Source organism: Tetrao urogallus (assembly GCF_951394365.1).
Source record: "Tetrao urogallus genome assembly, chromosome: 2".
Taxonomy (NCBI): Eukaryota; Metazoa; Chordata; class Aves; order Galliformes; family Phasianidae; genus Tetrao; species Tetrao urogallus.
Genome location: NC_136814.1, coordinates 7,730,953 through 7,758,350, shown reverse-complemented (window position 1 = coordinate 7,758,350; position 27,398 = coordinate 7,730,953). Strand labels below are relative to the sequence as shown.

The 27,398-nt window shown below is 38.0% G+C and overlaps 1 protein-coding gene across 1 annotated transcript in view; it reads left to right on the top strand.

The window, feature by feature from the left end:
* Nucleotides 1-2,288: 2,288 nt before the first annotated feature.
* The window catches only part of AFTPH (aftiphilin), a gene marked incomplete at both ends in the record, with an annotated part of 31,172 nt that continues 6,062 nt past the window's right edge, over nucleotides 2,289-27,398 (top strand). Inside the window, 7 exons of the mRNA XM_079532831.1 lie at nucleotides 2,289-4,064; nucleotides 12,897-13,048; nucleotides 13,568-13,694; nucleotides 14,018-14,074; nucleotides 16,014-16,136; nucleotides 22,670-22,730; nucleotides 24,316-24,399. Of these exons, the coding sequence (XP_079388957.1) occupies nucleotides 2,289-4,064; nucleotides 12,897-13,048; nucleotides 13,568-13,694; nucleotides 14,018-14,074; nucleotides 16,014-16,136; nucleotides 22,670-22,730; nucleotides 24,316-24,399 (2,380 nt within the window). The remainder of the gene's footprint in view (nucleotides 4,065-12,896; nucleotides 13,049-13,567; nucleotides 13,695-14,017; nucleotides 14,075-16,013; nucleotides 16,137-22,669; nucleotides 22,731-24,315; nucleotides 24,400-27,398) is intronic.

The following is a 27,398-nucleotide window of genomic DNA, read 5'->3' as shown; positions in this document are numbered from 1 at the left end:
ACAGTCAGCACTTCCACTGCCCAGGACATTTCTTTGTGTGTAACTGACAGCTCTTCCTCTGCAGTAAAATATTCAGGATACAGTCGTAGTCTGGGTACACTGGGTGTTTAATCTTGGGGCTAATGACTGACTGCACTGCGGTTTGGAAATGTGGAAGTAAAGAGGGAATGACTGCTTGGATAGTTGCAAAGAATAAACGCTGTTATGGTATTTAGTGGATGGGAAACCCAGAAGTTTTAGAAGTAAGCAGGTTAGAGCAATCTCAATGTGAACTCAAACTCATGTTCCACAGGCATCTTGGAATGGATCTTTATGTTCACGTGTGACACTGAACAGCAATTGCTAAAGCTTGATGTAAAACACAGTGCTTTTGGCTGCTGGAGCCTCTGAGATGTGAGTGAAGCTCCTCACAAATACCTTGTTGAGCAGCTGGTGCTGAGTAAGCCTATGTGGGAGCTTGTTGACAACTTAAGCTTTATTCCAAACAACACTTCTCTGCAGTCTTCAGTTTCCATGTTATGTTACAAATTACTTCTTGGTTTCGTTTTGATAAGCAGGCTGTTTTATAACTTAAGAGAAAAAAAAAAAAAAAAAAAAAAAAAAGGAAGACAAAACACAAAGATAGGATAGATAACCTTAAAGTTATCGGGCCTCCTTGACAAATGCACAGAATTGTTGGGCTGAAGTGCTGTGGCTTGTTGTACTTGAAAAGAACTGCAGAGCTTAATTTGTTGTTGTTATGCCCTTGGCTTGCTGTTGTTTAGGTTCTGTGCTAAGTCCTTGGCCAAATACTTTGGTATTGAGGATTCTTGTTTTATTTTCACTTCAGGAGTGCTGTGAAGTCTGCACTTTAGTAATCAGAAATTCAATTACTTGCTATTTATAACTGTTTCATTTTCTTATTTTTCTATAGGTATTCCTTAGTATGTTGTTGCAATTTATTTATATGAATGTCATTTGAAATGGAAAGAACCCAGTTGCAGATCTCCCTCTATGGGCTCTACCTTATAAACCACTTAAGTGGTGTGTACAGCTGGAAATATGTAGATGATGTTACTTAGTCATTAATCATGTGCAATAGTGGAATAAGTCCAGCCTATTTTTTGGAGGCTGGGGGAAAACAGTTCATATCTTGACTGTGCCTGGAGTAGTTTGCAATGTTGAGTCTCCATCTGTCTATCTAGGCCACGGGAATGCTTTCATACTTTGTTTTTCCTTTTGCATTTAAATATTTTATGGGAAATCTTGCTCCATTCTGCTTTGGAGAATAAACTTTGCTGGAGAAGTTAGCTTTGCTCTGGGCTTGGAAGGTGCTTATTGTGGCTTTTTCCAACTGGGGGTTTGTAGGACAAAAGCAGGCGGGCGGCAGCAGTTAGGGGGCAGCACGCTTTGGCTTGGAGTTATGAAATCCAAAGAACCTGATAGAAATCCATGAACAGGTAGAGACTTAAACAGTCAAAATCACAGCTAGCAATTATAATGGTAGCTTCTCCCAGTGTTCCTACATTGTTTCATTGCTTGTGGAAATAGCTTTAGGAATCTTTGAAGCTGCTGTCTGAAGGTGTCTTAAGTACGTGATTGTTGGCTGTCCATCAGGTAGTTTAATTACTGTCACACAGTCAACTGAGGGCACAACTGTGTGTGGGAGAAAGTGGACCAGGGCAAGTGGCTATTTCATGAATTGCTGGTGACAACAAGTTGGCAACTGGTGGATTAAAGCTCAACTTGGTTGCATTATTATACTGCACAACAGTTTAAGATAAATATATTTCATGTTATGGTGTTTCAGTGCTGTCTGCCGAGAAGTGCAGTCATGTAGTTGTTTACAAGAGTCTTGAAACATCCTCGGTAGTTTCCTTGTGGCTTCTAAAACAGGAAAATTGCTTAAAAATGAGTCTGAGGAATTCTTGGCACCACCTTTATAATGTGCTTTATGTATCCTGTAGAACTGCTGCTGAAAGATAGTTGTCCTAGGCTTGAGCTGAGGCTGCCATCCTCTTTTTTTTTGCCTGTCTTATGTTGTAAGCCTTGCTTGGCTTCTTTGTAGAGAAGGAAAACAGTATCTTCAAATATTGCAAGTTATGCATAAACATTCTGCAGATATTTTACATAGTGGTATCTTATCTTCCTTTCTTGTCAAATATGAATGACATTTACCTACACATGAACTTCTAAAATGTGAAACATTTAACAAAAAAAAAAAAAAAAAAAAAAAAAAACCACATCAGAATTCCAACAGTTTTTTTTTCTTTTACAGAAATATATTGACTTTGGACTGGAACTAAACAATGGAACCAGATATTATTCGAATGTACTCCTCATCCCCTCCACCGCTTGACAATGGAGCTGATGATGATGATGAAGACGAATTTGGAGAATTTGGAGGATTTTCTGGTGTGAGCACTGCTGGTGTAGCTTTTGCTGATTTTGATGCAGCAGACTACAGCCATCCAAAGGAGGAATTTATACCCACAAATCATTTTATACCCCTTCATGATTATTCTGACAATGTAGCTAGCATTGCAACTTTCACATCTGTTAAAAATGTTAAAGACTGCATTGCAGAGCTTCCTACTTCTCCTAAGGAACTTTCTGATGCGTTAGCTACTAGTACCAGCAAAGAAAAATCTAAGTTTAGAACTTCAGGTACTGCTTTTGATGTAAGTTTAGAAGACGTAAACAAGAAAGGGGAACAAAGAGAGAACACTGGGAAGTCAGAGGGGTTTTCTTCTGATGTTAGAACTGATATAACAGTTGAAAGCCAAGATGAGCAAATAGATGCTTGTAATGGTGAAAAACTTTCATGTCTAGAGATTCTAACAAATGGATTTGCAGCATTGGACCCTGTAAATCCTCAGGGAACAGAAGATCTAGACAACATCAGTGATTCAAAGGGACTAAAAACTGTTAGCAGCTATAGTACTGAGCTAAGTTTGAACTCAGTTCCTAGCTCAGGTGAAGGTTTTGCAGATTTTGCTACATTCTCAAACAGAAAAACAATCAATGTAGGGGGAACAGGGCCTACAATATGCACCGTTCTTAGTGAAAGAGACTCTCTGAACATTCAGGAAAACAACAGAATAAACAGAGCAATTCATACTGAAGAAGAGACTTGTACTGCAGAAGTTAGCTGTGAACAGGATTCCTCAGCACTGGAAAGTAATCAATTTACTATTTCTAGTACGTTTCAAACAACTGGAAGTTCAATATGCACTACTGAAAATGGAGAAAACAATGGAAGGAGAAAACAACGTGATGAGGAAAATGGCAAAGATTTTTCTCAGCTTGATGGTTTTTCAGGAACAGAGGACATCAAAATTGGTGAGGCTGAAACCTTAAGCACTGATCTCCAAGGAGAAAACGTGGGCGATTCTGAAGAAGTTAAGAATGGTGGAAGCAGTGCTGAAGTTGTAGCTTGCTGCATCACACACGATGATGACTTTGGTGATTTTGGTTCAGTCAGCAGTGCGTCTTCTGCTTTCATTAATGCTCAAGAATCAACAAATGCTTCAGCTTTAGAGGGAACTTCAGAACAGCCTGCACTTGTTAGCCAACGTAATGATGCATTTGGTGAATTCAGGGATATAAGTACTGTTTCTCAGCTGCCAGTGGAGTTGGATCAAGCTAACCTAAATCAGACTGCTGACACTTTAGAATGTGATGCTACCAGTAAAACTTCTGGCTTAGACTTCCAGCATACTACTGAGGTAGAAAATGGCGATGATAGTGAATTTGGAGACTTTGATTCCGTGCCAAAATCTCAAGATGAGAGCCTTGCTTTTCAGGACTCTGACGACTTTGCGGACTTCAGTTCAGCAGGTTGTAACCAGGCTACCGATTGGAATGCTTTTGAAGATGAAGAAAAGGACAGCTGTTCTTGGGCTGCCTTTGGAGATGAGCAAGCTGGCGAGTCTCATCACAGAAAAGAGACGTGGCAGTCGCATAGGACAGATACATCTGCAAGGAGTGATGGCCCGGTATTGCACAAGACTGACAGTTTTGCTTCAGTGTCTTTCCAGGGAACTACCAGTAAGCAATCTCAAGAACCAGCACCTTCAGTTCAGGTAAGGGTGTTTCTGATTTTGCTTGCTCAGAATTATTCTGCTTTTCTGCATAAAGCTCTTCCTGGTTCCTGCTTCTGCAGAGAACAGATGTTTGGATAGTCCTTATTTGTCTTGTGGGAGAGTTTTAATTTGGTTGGTGAGAAAGGCTGGCACGTAATAGTATGCTGCATTTACTTCTTTTATCTTCTGCACTATTACTTCCTGCAGGAAAAAAGAGCTGGGTCTGTTGAAATTTGTATGCATTTGTTCTGAAAATTATACGCAGTCCTTATATAAACTGATCAAAGTAATAAGCCATCATAAGCATTTCAGAGTCTGCGATAGCTCTTCCTTTGCTTCATAGTTTATGGCTTTTTTGGGAGTTCTCTGATGTTTCCTTCTCATTAAACAGACATAAAATAAGCGTCTGAAAGCTGGGGCAACTAGTTCCCAACTTTTTTTCAGCACCCTTCTGTACTGTGTTTGCAAGTATCTGATTAAAAATGATGATTCAATTTCTTAATAGTTGTGCTTATTTGCTTAGAGAGCATGATCAGAAGGCATCTGACTTTGCAGGCCAGCACTGTTGCTATTTGTTTCAAAATAGTGAGGTGATCATCAAATATGGCCTCCTGTTCTGTCCCTAATAGTCCAACTCCTGGGAGACTCTGTTATGTCAGTTATGGTGAGCTCCACAACACTGCAAATCGATAACTTCTTGAAGATGCTGCTGAATCCAGAAGTGAAGTAGGATCATTTCTTACCTCCTAGGTTTTCTGCCTTAGCTGCTAAATGTGTATTAATTCCTTCTTAGGTCTTTTCACAAGTCGTCTTTGAGATCTGTGCCTGTTCACTGATAGATACATTTTTATAAGGATTTAATACTACCTTATACAAAATTTAAGGCAACTTGGCTTTAAAATTCTGGTTCTTTTTAATTAAGTCAATCCAGGTGAGTAGTTTAGAATATATTCTCTTTCTGAAACATGTAGCAGCACCAGCAGTAAGGGGCTGGTGATAGTAAGTATCTAAGTTTTGAAACTTCTCTGACAACAGGAGAAAATGAGCTAAGTCCCTGTAAGGCTCCTGTAGACTTGATGACAGCCCTCTCTCTTTAGGTTTCTTACCAATGACAGACAAAATGGGTTTTCAAAGGAAGGCTGTGACAGCCAGAGCTTTGCAAACATAAGCAAGTAAAACAGCTTCTAGGGCTAATCCCTGAGTTCTTGTCACTTTAAAAGGTATGAGTCTCAGCTCCTGGCACTTCCTGCTTCCTGTTTTGTTCAGTGACTAAGACTCCAAATTTCAGATTGAGTTTGAGACACTAAAAAAGGGTCTCAAATGAACCTGCAGATGGATTCTTGTGTCTGTACAAAACTTTCCTCATTGCAGGGGGCTACCTGAGTGAGGAGGTCCCGTTCTCAAGACACAAACCTATTGTTACCTGCTCTGTTGTTCATTCACCTATTGTAATTGTATTGTAATTGAAATTGTAGAGTGCATGTGTCATTAGTGCACAATTAATCTAACTTGTTCCTGTTTCCACTTGAAATAAGTCGTTCTGAATCTGACAAGGGGTGGGAATGTTATTCTACTATCATGCTTTCAAGAACTAATCAGAAAGTTTCCAACATTTATTTTTTCTTACAGTTTTCCATACTTTTATGATAGAGTTTCAGTTGAAAACACTTCTGAATGCTGATGCTTATGAAAAAGGAATCTTCAGAGATTCTGTAGTGTTTTTTTCCCTTCCCCACATCTATGTTAGCAACAAACAAGCTCAGCTGCAGTGGGAGCTCTTGGGTGGGCTGTCATGAAGTCATACAGGAATTTGGTTGGACTGTAAACCAACTAAAGATTTTTCTCATTCTTCCTCTGGGCAGCCTGGTCTAGTGGTTGGCAGAACACAGCCCACAGAAGGGGGGTTGAAAGTAGAATAATCTTTGAAGTCTCTTTCAACCCAGACTATTGTATGATTTATACTTTAGTCAGCAGAGACTATTTGGTTATGAAGTGATATTCTGTCTTTCCTGCAAGTGAGGCAGTACAACCCAGAGCTTACTGACTTGCTCTAGCAAGCTGCAGAGGAAGTTGAGCTGGATGAGTTTTCAGTGATGCAACAGTTACCTCAGCCTTGCAACAAATCTTAGTTGCTACATTATTTATGCATTAACTCTAAAAAGCAATAGTTAAATGTTTTGAAAGCTCATTTTGTGTTCTGCGATCTCTTCAGGTTTTCAAAAGGCCTTTCCAAATCTGCCTATGTTAAATGCTCTATTTTAATCCAAAGAGCTGCAGTTTGGTACTTTGGAACTAGAAACACTGCCTTGCGTGTTCTGGCTATTGGAATGAATTGAGTCAACATGAGCCAACATGCAGCCCCAGTATTTGGAGTGAGGAATAATAGAAAAGTGATCAAAATCTGAGTTTAATTTTTCTTTCTAATGATTAAAAGATGTCATTGAGGTCAAACCACAAAACAGAGCCATTCTGAACTGCTTGCTAAGAGAGAGAAATAGTGCATGTGCTGGATACTGGAGATAGATGTGAAAATTGAAACTTTGGCATATGCTGCAGGTGAACTGGGATCATTTACAAGATACTGTATACACTTAATCTGTAATGCTGAGGCTAAAAGGCTCGTTGTGGTGTGGTAGTGTAATAGTGCTAAACAGTGTATAAACAGAATGACAGACCTTTGCAAAAGCAGAAAACTGAAAAGTATGCTTAATCAGCAACATTGCTGTATAAATGTGGAAGTGATGTACACAGCAGTGTTCATCCTTCCAGAGAGCAAATGAAAAGAGTTTACCAGTAGCTGAAGTTTCCTCATCGTTTGTCTCCACTTATTTTCTTTTCTGTTTATGCATGGCTTTTTTGCTGGATATGAAGGATAGAGCAGAATGTTGTGTTTTCTGATAATAAGGTTCATGTTAGTCCAGCTGTTTTAAAAACTGTAGATTTTGAATAATGTTTAATTAATAAAGTAGACTTTGCTTGAATTCAGCTAATTAACCTAGTTTTTCCTCATAAAATATAGAAAATAAAAGAAGAAAGTAAGGGGAAAAGGTCACAAGTAACAACCTAATGTAGTAACTTCTAGTGGCAAAGAGATCATTAGTCTTTTCTCCTTTGCCTTTGGACTTAGAGGCTCTCAGAAACCTCCGTATGATTGGAAATGTGTTGTATGTAGTGTGCTGAGCTGCTCTTTTCCATAGCGTTAGGTAATGGTAGGGTAAGTAATAGTATAGGGTCATAGAATGGCTTGGGTTGGAGTTCCAGACAAGTTCCAGTTCTCCTGCCACAGGCAGGGTTGCTGGCTGCCAGATCAAGTACTAAATTGGTTTGCTCAGCGCCCTATCCAACATGGCCTTCAACACTCCAGGGATGGACATCCACCACCTCTCTGAACAAATGGGGTTATCACATTTAGTTAGAATTACAGAAATATGTAATCCATTAGATTTCAGCTTCTGTGGCTGGAGAACACAGATATTGCAGTCTGTTGTTTGAAGCCATCTTAATACTACTGTGTACCTACTCACACAGTGTTTTTCTTCAGCTGAAGATAAACATTAGTATGTTCCAGTATAGCTGCAGGCTTGAGTTTAGTCTAGGCCTGCTATTGAGTTTGTTAAGACTGATTTAGGATGTAGCTGTGGGTGAATTGGTTGATGCTAACGAGTTTTGAGCAAACCTATACTGTACTTTATGCATTAATCTCCTTTATGTGACCACGTAGCATGTGTTTGCAGGGAACATAAAGCTCACAGTGCAGCTTCTTGCATGAGATAGTGCTGAGCATTAGTCAGCTGAGGGGGTTATTCTGCAGTACTGTGTTAACAGTATATATAGGATTAAGCAAAGCACAAGAACAGTTTTTACCTACAGTAGTCATGGGGGTGGGAGAAACGACTGCACAGCTATGTTCAAGGAGTACAAACATTTCTAGTGGAGGAGGAGATGAGCAATGGGTTCGTTGGAAGACTGAAAGTCTTCCCCGATTCAGCTGAGAGTTAACAAATCTAGAAGAGAGAGAAAAGGAAACGGCCCTTAAGTGAGGTTTGAGAGCCTGTGTGCTGGAGCTCTTCCTCTTCAGGTTGATCAGTGTGGGTGATGTACAGTTACTAAGCCACAAATGTACTTCAAGATGAAGCAAACTTTGGATCGCTGTCGTGTTGAGATTACTTTGTGTTGGCCAGTGAGTGGAGGGTCGTCCTCTTGGAGAAAAGTAACTTCAGGGCAACTCCAAGCCTGGTTGAAAAATGATGCTGCCACTGGATCAGAATAGCAGGACTGACTGAAATAAGGAGTGAGTTTTATGCAGTCTAGTGAGAGAACCATTAAGCATTTTCTGCATTCATGGAAAATGCAGGGCTTGCTCCATTCCTCAGCTGAGGGAGAGGCCTTTCAGCCAGGGGAAGGAGACAGATTCACATTTCTACACTTAACTTCCCTGTGGTGTATAACTCTTGCATCAAACAGTAAAAGAGCTGAGAAGTCTTATTCTTCCCAAGGCCACTAAAATTTTACATTAGCTTTGTAGCCAGGCGAGGAGCTTTATAGTTACTGATTAAACATGTTTTTTGGGGAGTTACTTAGAACTGCCACTCTTATAACAATATAGTTACAATATAGTTAACAATTTACTCCTTTGTTGGTGAGTTTGTTTGTTTAGCTCTTGTGGCAATATACTTGATTGAATAACTAAGTAGCATTCTCATGCTGACTTGTAAATCTTAGCTTAGGACCTCTATTTCCATTATAAATTATCTAGTAATAAATGAATAATATAAATGAATAGAAATACAAATGAAAATAATTCCCTTTGGTTTTTACCTTGTAAGAAATTTCTGGCATTATCTTAAACGTAAGTGCTTTTCGAGGGGAGGAGAGAGAGAGCAGCCACCTCCTTGGAATCGTGAGAAGTTAAGCTGGTGTTCTCTGTAAACTTTGCGTCTCGTGGCTCAGGACTTTTTATGCCTGCAGCTCTTCTCCTGCTGCTCTGTGAAGGTGCTCTGTTTGCTAAGCAGATCCTTCACGTTAGAGAAATGAATGTGACACTTCATCTGGAGAAGTATTCAAGTAGTTGTGTGGTGAAAGCTTTGATTCATGTTGACTGTTTATGTAGCATAACCCAAATATATTGTCTTTACAGTAAGCTGCAGCATCTCTTTGCACAGCTGTTATCACTGCTGAGTTCATGTGCAGAGCTGGGGGGGATTTATGTTGCTCTGTGGCCATGTTAGCCTTAGTATGTTAAGGAATGCATTGGTTTCATAGTCTTGGAGAGGAAAAACAAATTCTGTAAACCGTGTACTTTGGTCTTCCAGCTCAGAGGTCTGGATCTTATTTCTTCTGTTTACACAGCATAGAAGATAAGTTCTAACCCTGTGGCTATAGCTTTCACCTGAAAGTTTGTTATGTCTGTGATATTTTGATTGTTTCAGGTGTCGGCTACCAAATAGCTTACATATTTCTCAAGAACTTTTGTGCAGTCACAGAAACTATGGATTTTTATATTTGTCACTGGAGAATCACAGTTAATTTTTAGAATGGCTGCTCTGGCCTTCATTTACACCTTTAGTAGGTGCCTGTAAGAATTATTCCTGTCAAACTGCAGTGCAGAATTCTCAAGTATCAAATATTTCAGTACCTCAGAAAGTGCAAGAAAGCTTTTTCTTACAAGACTATGACTATATCAGCCTAGGGAGAGTGCTCTTTCCCTAGTTAAGAAAGCATATCTGGAGAGTTAGTTGGTGATATGGTGTGTGGGTACTGGAAGTTAGAAGTTTCCTCAAAGTACACTGAATTCTTACAAGATTTTTCTTGCTGAATGTCCCGTTCCTGCTGTCCATGACACCAATTACATTTTCTTAGTTTGCTTTACGCAAACAAGAGAATGAGGTTTGTAGAAGAGAAATGTTTAAATTAATTTCAAAATCTTGCCAATGCTGTCTGTAGCTGGGCACTGTCAGCACAGTATTCCCTTAACAATTAGAAGAAAAACTTCCTTGAAGGACACTGCCACTGCTGGAGATACGTGCGTACGTACACCCATCCCTCTGTCTATTTGCACACATAGAAGTAATTATTCTGGTTTGCTATGGAAACAGTTCTTCTCTACTATATATAAGTAAGGGCCAAGTACTTCTGGAGACTTAGAAAAGATGAAGGGAAGTGCAGAGAATGCTATAATTAAACTGCTTGAAATTGTGGCACAATTTTTGAGCTCAAATTTGAGATTGAGTTCTGAGTTGGTTCATGGAGACTTTCTCTTAGTTCTTTCATTATCTAAGTCTGTTCTTGGTCACTAGTGTGTTCTCAAATGTCTCTCCTTTTCAAGAAACCTGATGCCTTGCTTTTGTCATGATACAGTGCCTTTCTTCTGACTCTTCCCTGTCTCTAGGAATATATGTCTCTGCTGTATTATTAAATGAAAGGAACTTCACCCATTCATGTGCATGAATAGCAACTGACTCATTGCAGACAGTTATAAAGAATAACTTAAGGAGAGCGTGCTTTTGTATGCTGAAGCATTGAGATAGAATCCAGAATGATGTTTAGTTATACTAAATTACTGTCTTTGTTTTGATCAATAAATGCAAAACAGTCTAAGGGTATTGTAACAGATAATGTGACTTGTACTGTATGGCCAAAGTGGCTGGGCATTAAGGCATGACTACACTTAAAAGGAACGTGCTACACTGTGGAATGTGACTCACTACAGTCAGAAAATACCAGTGGGATAATGAAGAGGAGGGGAAAAAAATGAGTCAGGAATGCTGTGTAATTCAGATCATTTGATAATATGTTAATAGTGGCATTTTGGTGTAATGCTTTGCAGATGTCTTATAACTGATCTGCTGGCTGTCCCTGTATGTCAGGCATATGCACATGTATATGATACGAAAACTGATGAGGTGGTAAGCAAGTTAACTGTCCTGCTTTCTGTGGAAAGCTGGATAGGGAGCTGGATAGGGAGAACAGACTTCTGAGACCTCATCTTACTGCAGCACAAAGAATCACCATGTTCTGATTGTTAAATCTTTGCACCTGTATTGTTTGCTGCTGTATGTGCTCAGTGGTTTGCTGCTTTGAGACGAGATGAGGTAAAAAAAAAAACAAAAATTCTGATGGGAAATACTGTAGATGCTCACTGTGAAGCTGATGTTCTGTGTGCCTGAACGTGTGTCCCAGCTGTATTGGTTGGTCTAGTCAAAATACGTAACTTCCTCCTGCAGCCTTCTCATCTCTGAACCTTAAAGAAGTTCAGTTGTTAGAGGAAACCTCACTGAGGTCTGTTAGCAAATGTGGCACTACTGCTGGAATATGCTGTGTGTCCACGGGAGGGCTCTGCAGGCACAGCTCTGCTGGCACGTGCTGAAGGATGGATGCCCGTGGGATTGCTGCCTCCTCTGCTCCTCGTCCACATCCCCAGCAGAGCAGCAGGGCGTTGGAGCTGCTGGGTGCTGCCCATTATACAGGGCAGCAGATTATCACAGAGTGCCTGTTGAGGAGCTCCAGGTGAGAGTGAACAAGAGAGGGAGATGCCAAGCTTGCATCCTAGCTAGAAGAGCGATTCGTGTTATTCTGTTAAAAGTAAGTACGTTAAACAAGAGGCTTAGGGTTCATTTTAGAAGCATACGTTGCAGTTGGTACTTTTTCTTAAATGATGTCCTGAAGACATTACTGGTTACCTGTTTCTAACTGGTAGAACAGGGCTGAAAAAAACATGTGCTGTTTTAGTGCTCCATCTGCCGTCAGTTCACACAGCTGTAATGAAGTTGAAGTTCTGAACTTAAAAAGAAAAGCAGCTTACTGTGCTTGCCAAAAAAAGAGGGCTTTTAAAAGTGTTTTTTATTGGGAGATTTTTGTCATGGTGAGAAGTGCAGGGGAGATGCTTCTTGTACTGGGAACAGTTTCTGTCTTCCTTGTATCCTGGAGCTTCCTTCCCCCAAACAGGCACTGAAATGATGGTGATATCAGGACACAGTTACAACTACTTTTACAAGTACATTGTGCAAACCATGTGCTGCTTTCTAGCTGGCTTCTTACTTGGCTGAAATACAACTAAATGGGCTTTTCTGTTGGGGGTGGTTTGTTTTTTGTTCGTTTAAAGTTATTTGGCTGGGACAGAAACATTCACAAAGTTGGTTTTTAAGCCCTGCCGGATTGCAGCATTCAGCATCGACTGTCTGAATTGTGAACACGAGGAAAGGGAAACTGCTGGGAGAAAAGTGATTCTACATGCAAATGATTGATATTAACACATTTTTAGGAAGCATGCAGTCTTTGCATTATCAATGTTCTTGGTCATTATTTTCAAGCTACATTTTGTGAGGCTTTCAACTACATACTTCTTGTAACAAGTGAGATTGTCTTCTGAATCCCCATTACGTATCAAGTTTGGATGGAAAGGCACCGACTTTAAATGAAATGATCTGTTTTCCAATTTGCATTTCAGGTAACACTGAGTACCAAAAATGTGTTTAGTAAAACTCTTAGAGTGCATAGAATTTGAGATTTTTGCATATTTTAAGTAAATACAGCTTAATACTTTTTGCATCTATATTTTTTGCTAACTTATAACAAAGAGTAACTCTAGCAAGATCTGTTCTGAACTCTTCTGTAAGAGCTCATTGTAGAGAGGATAAGACCCTTTCTCAGTAGCTAACAGCTTGTATTTAGTGGTAAGAAAGTCCTGTGGTTCACTGGTGTCTCTATAGCTTGAGGTAAGTGAAGCTTTGCATCAGCTACCAATTGTTTTCTGTTGTAATTTTGTAATTTCAGACTAGCTTTCTTAATAACAGTTAACAAAAGTCCATGTAAATATCTTTCTCTTTGATATAGACAACGTTGTTATGTCGTCTGGAACGAATATTTGAAGTCTGTTTTCCTTCCATGCCTGTTCTTGAAATTGAAAAAGAAATAACTTCCTTGAATCGTTTGCTGGAAGCAGGTGAAAAGCAGACAGCAACTGAGGAGACCTTAGCAAATACTGGGTAAGAAACTGCTAACACAGCTTATTTGAAGTGAATTAGAAATATGTCTTCTGTGGGAGCTTAAAACACGCAGTAGTAATTCGAAACGAGTGGTTTCCATTGATTATTTTGAAAAAGTATTGAGTAAGATTAGCCATCCAGCAGAATGGTTGTTTGCTGTGATTACACTATAGCAGGGTGTTTTACTTAGTCAGCAGCATCTCTTCTAAGTGATGTCTCTGTTAATCAGAAGATATCTTATTAGTTACACTTGCTGTAAAGTGCTGTATTTATTTGTATGATGGTGAAATCTAAGTAGGCCTTGTTCTGCCAGCTGTGGACATCATTTTCCAATTAGAAGTCTGAAATATAATTGTTACAAGAGCTCTGTACAGCTCTGGTTCCCCAGAGTGCCATGCTTGGGTATAAGTTTAATTGGAATGTACATTAAGATGCTTGTCTTAAAAATGAGAATCCAAGCTAAAAGCTGGTAAGGTGCTGTTCCTGTTGGTGACATTTGATTTCTGATGGGCCGTGTAGGGAACTGAGGGATGTGTGGACAGAGCTGCAGGATATCCACGATGCGTATGGACTGCGATACCAGTGGGGAGGCTCCCACAGCAACAAAAAGCTTCTGTGCTCCTTGGGAATCGACACAAGAAATATTGTGAGTCTGTCAGTAAGGCTTTTGAAATAACCGACCTGCTTTGAAGGCAGTGTTAAATTGAAGTGGTTCTGTATCTTAATCTTCTGTTTCTTAATTGGATAGCTGCACTACGCATGGCTTTTCATGGCATACTGTCTTACAACTTAAAGTTCTTATGCTTCCTGTTAATATTAAAAGCTTTATTTGTTTTAACCATTGTGTTTAACAATGTCTGTTCTCTTATGCTAGTCTCAAGTAAGTTTGAAACAACATTGAAACAATATTATGATCACTGAAACAGCATGGCAAAACCTCTTAAGAAAATTTTCTTGTTGTTTTCTCAGCTCTTTACAGGCAACAAGAAACAACCTGTCATAGTACCCATGTATGCAGCAGGACTGGTAAGCTTTCTTGGTGTTATGCTTTTTTTATAATTGCCACAGCACTATATAGTCAAATACATTAAATAGCACTAAGCAAAAAGTAATTATGGAAACTGTCTGTAAGTCCAGTTATGGTTTAAGCATCAGTTGAAATTGTACAAAAGGATAATTAAATGCACAATTTTTGTGATGCATGCAAGCACATATTTTAAATTTTGAAATGAAAAAATATTGATTTACTTCATAAAGCAAACTATCTAACATGGTAGGCTAGCTATTCTAAGGGTTTTATAAAAAGAAAAATTGATCAAAGTAGTATACTAATGTGTAAGTGGCAATAAGTTCTTAACTATTGAATACAAAGGGGAGATGTAAAAGATGTCAGTTGAAACTTGATGCAGGAAACTAGAGGGTTAAAGAGTAGCTAGAAATAATGAATGAGCATGACAATAAATCAAGATGTCAATTCAGAGCAGCAGTTGTGGGGAGCCCTGGCACTGAGACCAGATGCTTTAAAGAAAGGTTAAGAATGGGTAGGTAGCTACAGTATTGCATTGCTTGTGTAATGGAAGGAAATGTTCTCAACTCTCTGTAGCATTCCTCTTCATGCAGCTGTTTCTCTGTGAGACTGTTTATTAATTACTTGATTGCATCTTAATGCCCCCCGATCAAAAGAGAGGCATGGTAATGCTTTACAGTGTTACTGACATATTAATAAAGGTCCTACACACGTGTTAATAAGGGACCCACATATGGATGTGTATATAAAAAAAAAATTTGCAGGGATGGAGTCTGCAGTTCCTAAGAATTCCAGTTCTTCTAAATTATGTTTTTCTTCTGCTTTTCCTACCTTTTCCACTTCTTCCCTTTTCCCTTCCTGCCCCTAAACTCTGCTCCAAGCCAATAGACTGTTTAGGCAGGAAGACATATCATATGGAAAGTGTTGTATTGCCCCTAGTGTTAAATAAAAATAGCAAGTGTAATTTACATTTGTGTAGACTGAAGGAAAGCCAAGTAACCTGCTGTAGTAGAAACAGCTGTTTGCACTGAAGTTGTTGCTCTGCAGTTCTTGCTTGGCATTTCAGTAACAGCAAAATTATTCAGAAGATAAGATTTGCATTTTTTGCTTGTTTGTTTAGTACTACCTATATATTTTATATATGTATGTTTGTGTAGCTTTTCAGAAAAAAAGTGTGTGTTCTTTTTAATATGATCATTCACAAATTGAATATAAAAGGATTAGTTTTCTTTGGCTTAGTACAATTTAATCCATGGGTCAATTTTCTAGAGTGACTTCTGTACTTAATTCCTAGAGCAGTTGTTTTCTGATGTATCAAGGTCACCTCATGCACTTCTTTGGATGTAAGCACGGTATCCTGTTAAAGCAGGAGATAACACATCTCTGAGCAACTGCTGTTCTTTTCATGTAACTGCTTGAATGTGACATGCAATTTTTTTTTTGCAATGGATTGTTGTTGCTGTTGAATTATCTCCTTTAAAATATGCTATTAACAAATGCAGTGGTTTTATTTTCTCATACTTCCTTGTTCAGAGGTGCTTTGCCTATCCTGGGGTGGACCTTTGTCCATCTATAGATCATCTTTGCTTTTTTCAATATAGATCTTCTTTATTCAGGAAGATCAAAGATCAGTCACCATCTGTATAGCTCTTCTTCAGCTTCTGGACAAAAACCTGAAGTTTGAACCACTTAAAGCAAACAAAAGAAGTTGTATTTGTTTATTTTCTTAATGCTTTTGAAGGCATTTTGTCTATGTCAATAATTACAGTTCTTAGGATCATTCTCCAAACTGATAATTTGACTGGTTTCTTCTGAATTACTTAATTGTTGAACCAGAATGAATGCATTCCTTTCCAGTGTCTGCAGTTCCTGGAATCTACATGTGTGTGCGTATTCATGCCTGCAGGCATCTGAGCTTCTATTTTATTTTATTTTTAGGGTATGCTTGAGCCTACCAAGGAACCTTTGAAACCAATATCTGCAGCAGAAAAGATAGCTTCCATAGGACAGACACCTCCTGTATCACCAGAGATGAACACATGTCCATCTGATCAGTTCCAGGTAAAAACCAGAGAGGGAGGGAGAGAGAAAAAGAATGAATGAGGGGAATAATGGAATGCCTTGCCTCTTCCTTCATGTTTTAATGAAGTTTTCAAAGGCACCTGTATCAAAGGCAGGTGTTCCTTGCATCAGATTGAAGACATTGTGTTGGATCTACTCCTCATGTGTGACTGGAAGGGAGTCCCCATGATAAGACTACAGCATTTGGTGGCCAAAATTTAAGAGTCCTGATGATATCTACTGGTATATAGCAAGTTAGTTTAAAAGTCTTTCCTCTGGCTGATGTTCTGTCTTTCCTTTATCTTAAGCTTATCATAGTTTGGCAGTATTTGCAGGTACACTGTTTATGTGTTTCTTTTTCTGTTCACTTTCAGAGAGACATAAAAAGCCCAGTTGCCTGGAAAAGGGATTCTGGGTACAATCATTACAAGCACCTTGATTGTACCTTGAGTACCTGATTATATATATATTTCTCATTCTCTGAGTTCTGTGTCAGATTTTTGTGAACAATTATCCGTTGAACAGCTCAAAGTACTTCTCTTGTTTCTGTTGTCTGAGCTTGATACAGAATGAGTTCAGGGAAGCTTAGGAGTAAGTTTTGAATCCTCTGAATTCAAAATTTTGTGGCTGTTTTTTTTGTTGCTGTTGTTTTTCTGGTATTCTAATATTAGAAGACCTTTTCTGTGGTGTGTTGTAGTGTGCCTGGTTGGCAGCGAGCTAGCAAGATGCGCAGAGACATTTGATTATTTTTTTTTCCATGTTGCTACAATCATGCTTGGCATATATTCAGAGAAAGTCAGCTGTGTCTGTCCTTAGCACAGGTTTTGTTTAATCTGCCCACCATTTGGTTACTTGCTGTGCTTGTGACTTCTGTTTGAGGGCATTCTAGAACGAGTTATCTACCTAACCTTAATTCTGGGTAGAGTCATTTCCTTGCACTTGCTTTGCTGTAGTGCAGAGCTCTAACTTAGATGCTTGTAATGGTGGAAAAATCTTTTTCGTTGTGGAATAGCAGTGTGTCAGTGGGCTCAGTACTGAGGTTGTTTATAATCAAGTGCATGTTTGGTGACACTTCATGACCCACATGAATTCTGTAATTGAACTGAGCAGCTGAAGTATATATTTAAAAAAGATAAGATTATTGCAACCACTCTGAGCTGAAGGAATCACATCTAGCTTCTATATTGGAATGGATTTAGAAAATTTCACTGGCTCTTTACAAAGTTCAAGTTTTTACTGGGAAAAGCATAGATTAAACCCTATAACATAGAGAGCTGCAAGAGCCTGGGAGATAGCAGTATCTCTGAGTATCCCATCTTCTTCATTGCCTGGCAGTCCTTGTGCTGAGTGCTGAAAACATGAACCTCTGCTTATCAAAGTCCATATTTTCCTTAGTCGTGAGTGTTTTGTACTTTTGGATACTTCTGTAGCAGATTGTCCAGATACTTGTCACAGCTGCTTGATTTTCTTGTCCCTTAGCTTACTGTTCTGACAAGTACATTTCAGTTCAATAGTTGTGACCCATCAATACATATAAAAAGCTTTCATGGCATCTGTCTCCATTGCTGGCCTTAAATTATTTTCCTTCATCAGAGACAAATACTAAAAAAAAGCTTCTGGAAAAGAGAAGATTTAAAGCTCTAACCTTTAAGAACACCAAGAGGCTGCAGTTAAGTGGCATTAAGCTTCTTGGTGTGGACAATCAGCAGTGATCTCAGACATTGTGATTCTGTCTTGGCATTATATTCTCCTAACTCCTGGTGGTTTTAGCTTGCTTTTGGAAAACTAAGTTTGCTTCACATCATACAGGCTGCTTTTTAGGAATATTCTGCATTTTAATGATATTGAGAAAACGTGCCCAAATTTTCCTAAACATTTCGTTATGAACTGTGCTATAAATATTAATTAATATGCAATGGAAATATAATAGGTGATTTTAGTGGACCCCAAAATTACTTATTCTTAACAGTGGTAATTTAGGTACAATTGTATGCATCTTTAAGCTCAACTGAATAAATACACATTATTTTGGTGAAATGTCTGAATTGTTCCATTCTCAAATGATGGTGGTGGGTCACACTCGTATGCAGAATCTTCAAAATATTGGCTTCTCATTTGAAAGAGATCTTAGTTAATAGATTGTGTTTTTCTTCAGAAAGTAGAAAAGGTCTCTTGTTGACAGCCTTGTATTTATGAGGCTTGCATATAGATCCAGTGTCTGCATGTGTGTATGATACTGATGAAATAAGATTTTGGAAAAAAATATTGTGTTGATGAATAAGTGGAGGTGGGAGGAGCATTTGTAGAAGCATAGGGATACCTCCTTAGTTTTTTAGGTAATGGATGAATGGAGGAAAGCAAACCAAAATTAAAATAGCATTTGAAATCAAGGAGAAACCTTGATTTCATTTGACTCATTGAAATCATTTGACTGAGGAGAAATGAAGCAGATTCAGCTGCAATAATTTTTCCTTGTTATTATATAAATTCCATATATTCTGGCCTCATTCCCTACATCAGATCTCATTTGGGTTGTTTAGGCCATGGAAATACAGTGAGCAAATCATCATCTGGGCAATTCAAGCTGCAGTGACAAGGCTTTGACCTGTCAAATGAGTATCTGAGGGAAGTTAAGGTACTGATTGATATATCACATTATTTTATTTAATAAAGATAATACGTAAACTTGTTCTGTTCTGTATTTGAAGGTAATGTCTAGACGTGTTTTTATCTGTTGTTTCTCAAGACTTTTGGGATTTTATTTCTCTGTTCATCTGTTCTGTAAGGTGATGAACAGCATGTGAAATAAGTCCAACTGCTTTTACCTGTGTTTAAGAGCACAGTATCCTGCAGACATTGCTGGTCTGAAATACAAGGCCCCAATAAAGCACAAGTGTAAGAAAAAAAGACTGCTCAAATAGGCCAACATTGATTGTGAAAGCCTACAGACAGGTGCCCTTCTCTTTTGTTTCACAGCATCTGCTGAAGTGGCCTTCTAGTCCATAACTGTCTTCAGTCAGTGCAACTAAATTATACTCCAGTGCTCATCAAAGAAGTAATTATCTGGGCTTAATGTTCTCTGATTTCTCTTGATTCAATCTTGTTCTCTAGTTAGTGTAATTGAAAATTTTATTTACCACCTTCTCTTGGTTTTCTTGCAAAAAGATATATAAATATTTTTGCTCTTTTGCTATTGTTTCGAAGCATCCTCTTTTCTGTTTGAAAATACTTATCTTTGGTAGAGCTGAGTGGTAACTTTGTCCCAGCATACAGGATAATTGTGGTTTATTACCTGCTTAGTTTTGCTTATTAAGCTGAAGGTTGGAATAGAAATCTACGGTGACTCAGTCTTTTCTAGAAGAAAATTACCAGTAATTCTTTTCTGTAGGTGCCTATTACAGCACATCTGCCTGCATGTAACATGATCTCTAATTCAGAAGCTTATAACAGAATATGTGTCTTACACTTGCTGGGTATTAGGGATTGAAACTTAATTAAACCTCATGGGGTGACGGTCTTTAAAAACACTCTTAATTACATAAGGGACCATCAGGACTTCTAATAATGACAGATGCAAACTACCATATAATTGGCCACCAGCCAAAGACTCCATCATGGAGCTGCTCTCCAGTTACACATGTGAGAAAGATCCAAGAATATATGTAACTCTGACTGAGTAAGAGAGAAAAAATCTGCAGGTAAGAGATAATACAGGACGTAAATATTCTATTAGAGGCAACTAAGTTGCTCAAAGGTGATGTCTGAGGAAAGATACATTTCAGAGCTCTTGTAATTGTGCCAATGGCTATGTACAGCAAAATGTATGAATTATGTCTGTGTAAATCTTATTCTGAAAGCCATGTTTATGGTACTCATCTATTTAGAGATTGGTCATACATCTGTGTTACAAGTCTTCCTTCAGCTTTAAGACAGCAAAGTACTTCCCTTTAGATGGGGGGAAGGGGCAAGGGAGGAGTTTTCTTGGCTAATCATTGACATGGAAACAAACACATTTTAGATTTTTGAATGTTGAAAAAAATCTTAATGCTATTTTAAAATGACTGTGTGAAAACATCTCTTCCTTTTATCCAAATGAAATACGATGCAGTAAAATGAAAACTAAAATACCTGCTCCTTACTTTATCTGCCAGAGCATTACTTGGAATGTTGAGTGTACTTCTTCTGTACTATGTCCTGTAATCTAAAAAGGAGGGAGGAGTGAGAGCAGTTTTCTTTGAATCTCAATATTCTTCTAGGTTGGGTGCTTTTCTTTAAAGTGTTATTAAAATAGTAGCTGTGAGTACAGTAGTCTAGCAACCTTGAAGACTCTGAAAGACAGAACATTTATATTCCTGTTTGCAGGGCATGTTTCCCTTATCTGAGTTTAGGTGCCTCAGAGTAGTTAATTTTATTAGGGCCAAGGGCATTAGAAGCAGAAAACTTTCTGGTTTATTGGCTTTTGTTTCTGTCCTCTACTTCTGTTTGTTTGCTGATGTGTGGACCAGGGCCTGCCAACATCCTATATAGATGAGGTCTGATTTACTTGTCACCCTCTTTTTTGCAAGCAATTGAAATCAGTGTAATGGCTTCATCCCACAGAACAGAAGGGTTAATATATGCAGTACACTTACTGATTTGGAGTCAGATAAATTTCTTATCCATTTTAGGAAGAATTCATCATATCCTTTGCCCTCTCCTTAGCAAGTCTGACAAACATGCAATCATAAAAATGAAAAGCTGAGCCAGCCATTGGTATCACCTTTTCCATGCAGTGCTGCTGTGGGCTCATCAGGACTCATCAATCCTGACTCATTCTTTTGACAGGAAATGTAGTGGGTGTTCCTCAGTAACTGAGGATTGGTAGGAAGCTACTTTGTTTCGCTTGGAGTTTCTTCTGTTCAGTCCAGAAGACTGCTAAATTATATTGGCATCCATTTCTTTCTTAATTTGATTAAAAAAAAAAAAAAAAAAAAAAAAAAAAAAAAGCAGCCTCTTTTTAGTGGCAATATATTATTGTGCAACAAACTTTATACAAGCTGCTGATCATAGAGATCGTAACTTAATCTCAGGTATAGCTTCTACACTAGTAACATGACTTTTCCATCCAAATCATTTCAGTGCCAGTAATTTCATTATCAGAACAAAGTTTAAAAAAAAAAAAAAATAAATAAAAAATAATTTTAAAAAAGTGGTATCAGCTCCTTAGGCTCCTTGGAGTGAATGTTGTTCTAGTTGTGTTCCACAGTATTGGAAATAATTCCAAGTAATTAAGTAGGAAAGGTTTTTCTAGGCAAGGTTTTACTCCAAGTAAATGCAGAAGTCTTCAGTTCCCTTCTCTTCCTGTAATCACCTATCTCCTAGCAAAAACTTTTATAATTGGCTTAATTGTACAAAGCTAGCTCAGGTTGCTGCAGTCTCGATTCTTGAATCTGAATATTATTTCAAAATTGAGTAATATGAAGTTTTGAAAAGAAAATAGTTCAAATTTCTACAAAAGCAAACAGGAGGCACATATGTGTTCACAGGCAACTTGTGATGCGTTCACAGGAATGTTGTGGAGAAATTCAATTGCTTTTCTTCCACAAGTGTTATTTTTGTGTTTGTTGTATCAAACTTGTGAAGTTGAATTCAGTGGGGAGAGAATGGAAATGAAATGCACAAAGAGGTGCATTAAAAGGAAGATCTACTTTTTGAGGAATTTCTGATACTATCCTATTGGTCTGTGTTCTGAGAATGCAGGAGGACAGCACTTGCAAGTTGCAAAACATGCCTTCCTTGTAAAATACAGTCCCTGCTGCTTGTTTAATTCACGTGTGTGTATGCATATGCAAAAAGACTGAACAAGAGGAAATGGAAAGGCAAGGATAGACTCACAGAGGAGTCAGATTCCATGTTCCTCTCGTTCATCTTACCGCTGGCTTGTTTAAATATTGAAATGGTTTTATCACAAAAGGGTAATAAATCACAAGGTGGTGTGTTTTTTTTCTTGTGAGGGTTTTCTTGGGTAGTTTCTCCTTCATATGTAAGGTTTCTGTCCGTTAAAACTCCAAAAAAAGCCAAAACAAAACACCAAAAACAATCATGCTGTTCTATAGTAAATAACTGGGTTTGTCTATAATTGGGTCAAAGCATGGATATAGACAGCTTTCACTAATAATCCTTTTCTAAAATTGTCCTCTAAATTGCATATACACCATTCTACGCACAGTGCTTTGTCTTTTGTGAAAGTAATATTAATTTAATGTTCAACTATGCCTTACTGGTTATCTAATTCATATGCTTTAGTTAATTTGAGAATCCTGTTTGAGTGACCTAATCTGTACTGTTGAGAACTTACTGAGACTTGCTATAGAAGAACAAATCTTTGAATCTCTAGCATGTGTTATGAAAATTCACCCCTTGCAAAAGCTGGGGCTTCCTCGTACAGTTGTCTCTTTAGTATTTAGATGCCAAAGAATCTGTTGTTTGAACTGCTTTGCATTGTTATAACATGAACTGACTATAAAATCTGATTTCTGACTTTTCAACTCTAGGAATCTCTACCACCTGTCCAGTTTGACTGGAGTAGCAGTGGCCTTACTAACCCTTTAGATGGTACGTCTCTCCGTAGAGCCTCTAGCGCCAGAGCTAGAGATAAGAAAACTGCAAAGTTCAGACAAACATCTATCTGCTGATTATTTTTTTAAATATATACACACACATATACATATATAAATATATATTATTTATTTCTTACTCTTAACTTTGGAAATTCAGGCTTTCTTTCTGATTAACTGTGCTGCTATGTGAAAAATTACGTAGTCTGAAAAATACCGGGTGAAGTATTTTAGATTTGTGCCATATGCCTACGACACAGTGGCAATATTAACATTTCATTATAAATAACTGCTGATTATAAGGAAACCCTGAATAAATGAACATTTTGGAGTGACGAGTTTTCCTTTGTAAAAGTATTTTTCACGGATGAACTCTCCTTAGGCATCCTTTGAATGACAAACTTGTGTATAGTGGCTACTTCAAAGCACAATATTTTAGCTGCAAACTATTTGCGAAAGATGCACTTCTTGACCTGAAAGTTTTCAGATTTACAGATAATTTTTTATATTTCAAAAATGTGACATCATCTGTTGTGCTTGCACTCAGTAGTTAATTAGAGCTAATATATTGAATAGGTAGCTACAAAGTTATTTCTATCTGTAAATGTATATAATTATCACTTAGAACCCTTCACCTATCTCTGTTTTAATAGCAAAAAGGGTTGTGCTGCCACCTCCAGTCTTAGAAATGTGAGTTTATGCAAATTTTGGAAACTTATTTGAATGATAGACTAAAGATCTTGAAAGAAAACAATACCTATCAGAGGAACCTGCTAACAACGGTTAATTTACAACGTGTAAGTTGTTCAAAAGCAGGCTGAAAGAAATTGCATCTCTTGCTGCTTTGGTGATGCCTCAAGTTTCAGAACATGCAGGTTGAACCAGTTTGGATAGCAATATCATGGTGCTGAAGGAAAGCCTGGATGGACCCTCTTGCTGTTGTCTAGTGTCTTACTACTTCAGTCAAATCATCATGCTTTCTTTTTAACAAGCAACTTCTTTAAAATGTATCTTGGCTTAATTTCTGTTTCAGTACTAAAGGGGAACAGTATAATTCACCAGTGAGGAATTGGGTGTGAGAGTGGCATTAATTAAGATGTGTTCGCATTGTTTTAAAATAATCATAATCAATTGCTTGGTTCTTTGCTGTCTGGGGACCTGCTAAGTCTCCTTGATGAAAGAATGGCTATCAATGTCATTAAAGGGAGGAGAAGCTCAGTATTTCCTAGCTATCAATTGATGCATATATTGTTTCCCTTTAATTGATCACATCTTTCTCTCTGGGTCTTGCTGGTTCTCTTCCATTTTTAGATTGAAATAAATGTTTCTATTTTGAAGTTACTAGTGTTGATTTCCTTGCTGCATTGTACATGAGGAAATGTGCACTGAATTAAGTTGTTAACGTTTTAAAGGTACAAACTAATACTGTAAGCATTGTTTTCATGTCAATTTTTAAATTATGTACTGAGTACTAATTATAACTTGCATGTTCAAGTGTGTGTCTTACCCCTTTTTACACATAAACCCCTCCCTTGGCTTACCTTCTATATGGCTGCCTACCAACACGGTCACTGAATTTCAAGCTAGTGGAGGTTCCACTCTTCTGAACCTTGATTTCTTTGGGCCCGTGGATGACAGTAGCTCTAACAGCACCACCACAATCCCAGGTCAGCAGAGTGTTAAAACCACAACTGTAGTGTAACAGCTTACTAAAAGCATGAGCACATCACTTGACTTTCCTATAAACAAGGAGAAATCTTACTTTCTGTTCCTCTGAAATGTCTCTCTACTGCATTTTTCCTTTAATCTGTGTTCTATTTTCTGATGTTTGATATCAAGTCGAAGTATTTTAAAGGTACTGTCAGCTCTGTATTGTCACACTGGAGGAATGAATGGCTCTTTTGCTTTTGCAATTAAGATGTTAAAACACTTGTTTCAAATGAGAAATTTTGAAAGTTAAATTTTCCAAGTACTTAAGAATAACTGAAAAATGGATGTGGATGTGACTATTAAAAAAAATAACAATAAAATTAGGCTTGTTTCCTCTTCTAAGTGAATGTCTCCAAATTACAGAATTGTAGTGTCAATTGGAAGTCATTGAGTACAAAGGTATAGGGCTTAACGAATCACAACCTATATGGTATTGTCTTCTACCTGGAGACTAAATTTTGTCGTGTCTGAAGTATTAGTGTTAATGATAGGAGGAGAAAAAAGTGTTTTAACAGCATTCATAGTAGAAAAATAAGGATAGCTGCATGTTCGTGGGGTGTTAGAAGTTCATAAATGCTGATTACAAAACTAAAGCTCTTCATCTGCAACTTAAGGAGGAGATGAAAATATCACTTTATCTTTTGAATAAAAAGTGAAGTAATTGAATTTGGTTTTCGTATGGTTTTGACATGCTTTCAGTATTTTATGTGAGCTTGTGAAAACCTACGGTTGGAATAAATTTCTTCAGGAATTTAAGGGAACCCTCTGGAGATTTCTCTGGGTGCATAGTCCAAGCAGTTGAGGCAAATACTCTTTCAATCCAGTGCCTGTCAGAGTTGGGAAGCCATAATAATCAAATTTCTTACAGGAATGGATTGTTAGTTAGTATTGCATTTTTCGGGGTTTTGGTGTTTTTCTGTCTCAGTGGTTTTAATTTTAAGAAACTAATTTTTCAAACCAATTTTGAGGCTGTCCAGTATTTTTTAGAAGTACTTTAATTATAGTTGTATTTTCTGTTTTTAAAGAACTGCCTTCCCACTTTTGCCATTTGATCATGGAAGGCAGTTTTGTGGCACCCCACCCCAAATGTGGTCTTGTTCCACATGAGAAATGTCCTTGTCAGGTGAAAGAGAGCAGCAGGTCTGTCGTGAAAGTGACAGGTAGCAGATTGGAGATTCTAGAGTTTGAAAGGTTCTGTCACAAGTGCGTGCAAGTCTATTGACGTGTAATTCATCAGTACCTGGCACACGTGCTGCTTGCGCAGTCACATATGTCCCACTATCCTGCTGCTGCTGTGCACACATGAAGTCATTGCTGGAGGACTACCATATCAGCCTTTTATTTCTTTAGTCTGTTGTTTCATCGGTTGCAGGTATTATCACCTTCCCTGGTATGCCCTATAGTGCCTGTTTTTAGTTTTTCCTTTTCTTTCCTCCTGACTTGTTTCTGGGAAAGTCATTTGTTTCTTGGCTTGCAGCTCATGTGTTTGTGTGTGTGTTTAGGAGCTTTGTGTGGGGTTTGGTTGGCTAACTTTCCTTCAATATCTCATTAAGGTTTCGCAGTGCTCTCCTTAGCTATTCTCTGATTGCTTGAATAAAATGGAGAATATGCAACTCTTATTTAAAACAAAATAAATTAAGAAGCTATATAAAAATCAAAAGACAAATTGTTATGGTCTTTTAGCTTAAAAGTTTTTTATCAGTTGTAGAAGTTTGTTACATCTCTGAAGACCTTAGTTTTACTTATACTAGAGCTATACTGTATTCTTTTCAGTCTGATCTAACCAGTAGCCAAAATAACACTTCATAAAAATTTGCATTCTATGTCTTGATCTAGAAGTTACTCATTTTTCATGTGTTCCCACAGATTTACTGTGTTGTTTTATTTTTCACGTTGAAAGTTTAACATCAATGTGGCAGAGTAAAAGGTGTGTAACGGAATAGTAAATTGAGCAGAGGCATCACATTGCAGTGAGGGTGAATTCAGGACCGTAAATGTCTGAATGATGTAATTTATAAGGTTGCATTTAATGCCTGTTTCAGAGTTGCATGTCAAAGAACTCCTCATTTCATTTGTTTTTACAATTTGTACCTTAATGGGATTTCGCAGGCTTCTGCAAGTCAAATGTATATCTTCAAGTCTTCCTCTCCCTGTTTGAAAGTGGATATTTTATGCAATTGTTGCTTGTTCCTTTTTCCATGTTCTGTAAACATCTGACAGTACTTAAAGTCATGGTATCCTGGTCTCAGTACAGCACAAACTTTGGTGTTTCACATGAAACTGGTTGAAATTCATTTTTGCAAATCCAGACTGAAACATGTGGGTCGAAGGGAGAGCTGATTATTTTCTCATAAACTCGTATTAAATTGACCAAATCCTGCTTCCACCTTCTCAGCTTAACCAGATTATTTTCTTAATTTTCCTTTTTGATTGGCTTGGTTTTCTCACAATTAAGAAGTATGACCACGTGTATAGAAATAAGGAATGCTCCCAACACTGCTTGTGAAGCATTCGTGTAAAGCAGGCATGAGGGTTATTATCCTCATGGTGCTGTATTTACCGGGTGGAAAAGGAAGGGCAGCAGGCACAGGACTTTTTTGTTATTCAGTCAGCTTATGATATTTCAGGAATACTTCTAAATATGTCTTAATCTGAGCAAGCAGACTGAGAAAATCACCACCGTACCAAGTTTTATGTTAGATATCTACGTGTGACTGTCATATCCAAGGGTTTGCAACATTTGTTCTGCAGCAGTATAAAATGCTTCTGTGTTGTCCAAACCAACTGATACCAGCATTATACTTTTAGAATGCAGGTGTCTGCAAAACGAGATGTTTCTGTCCAAATTTGACACTATTTTTTAAAGTTATTTGTAGTTGAGGATGATGCATACGTGCACTTCATTCAAGACCAGAAAGCACAAAATAGCTGCAAATGGAACTAGAGCAATACCAAC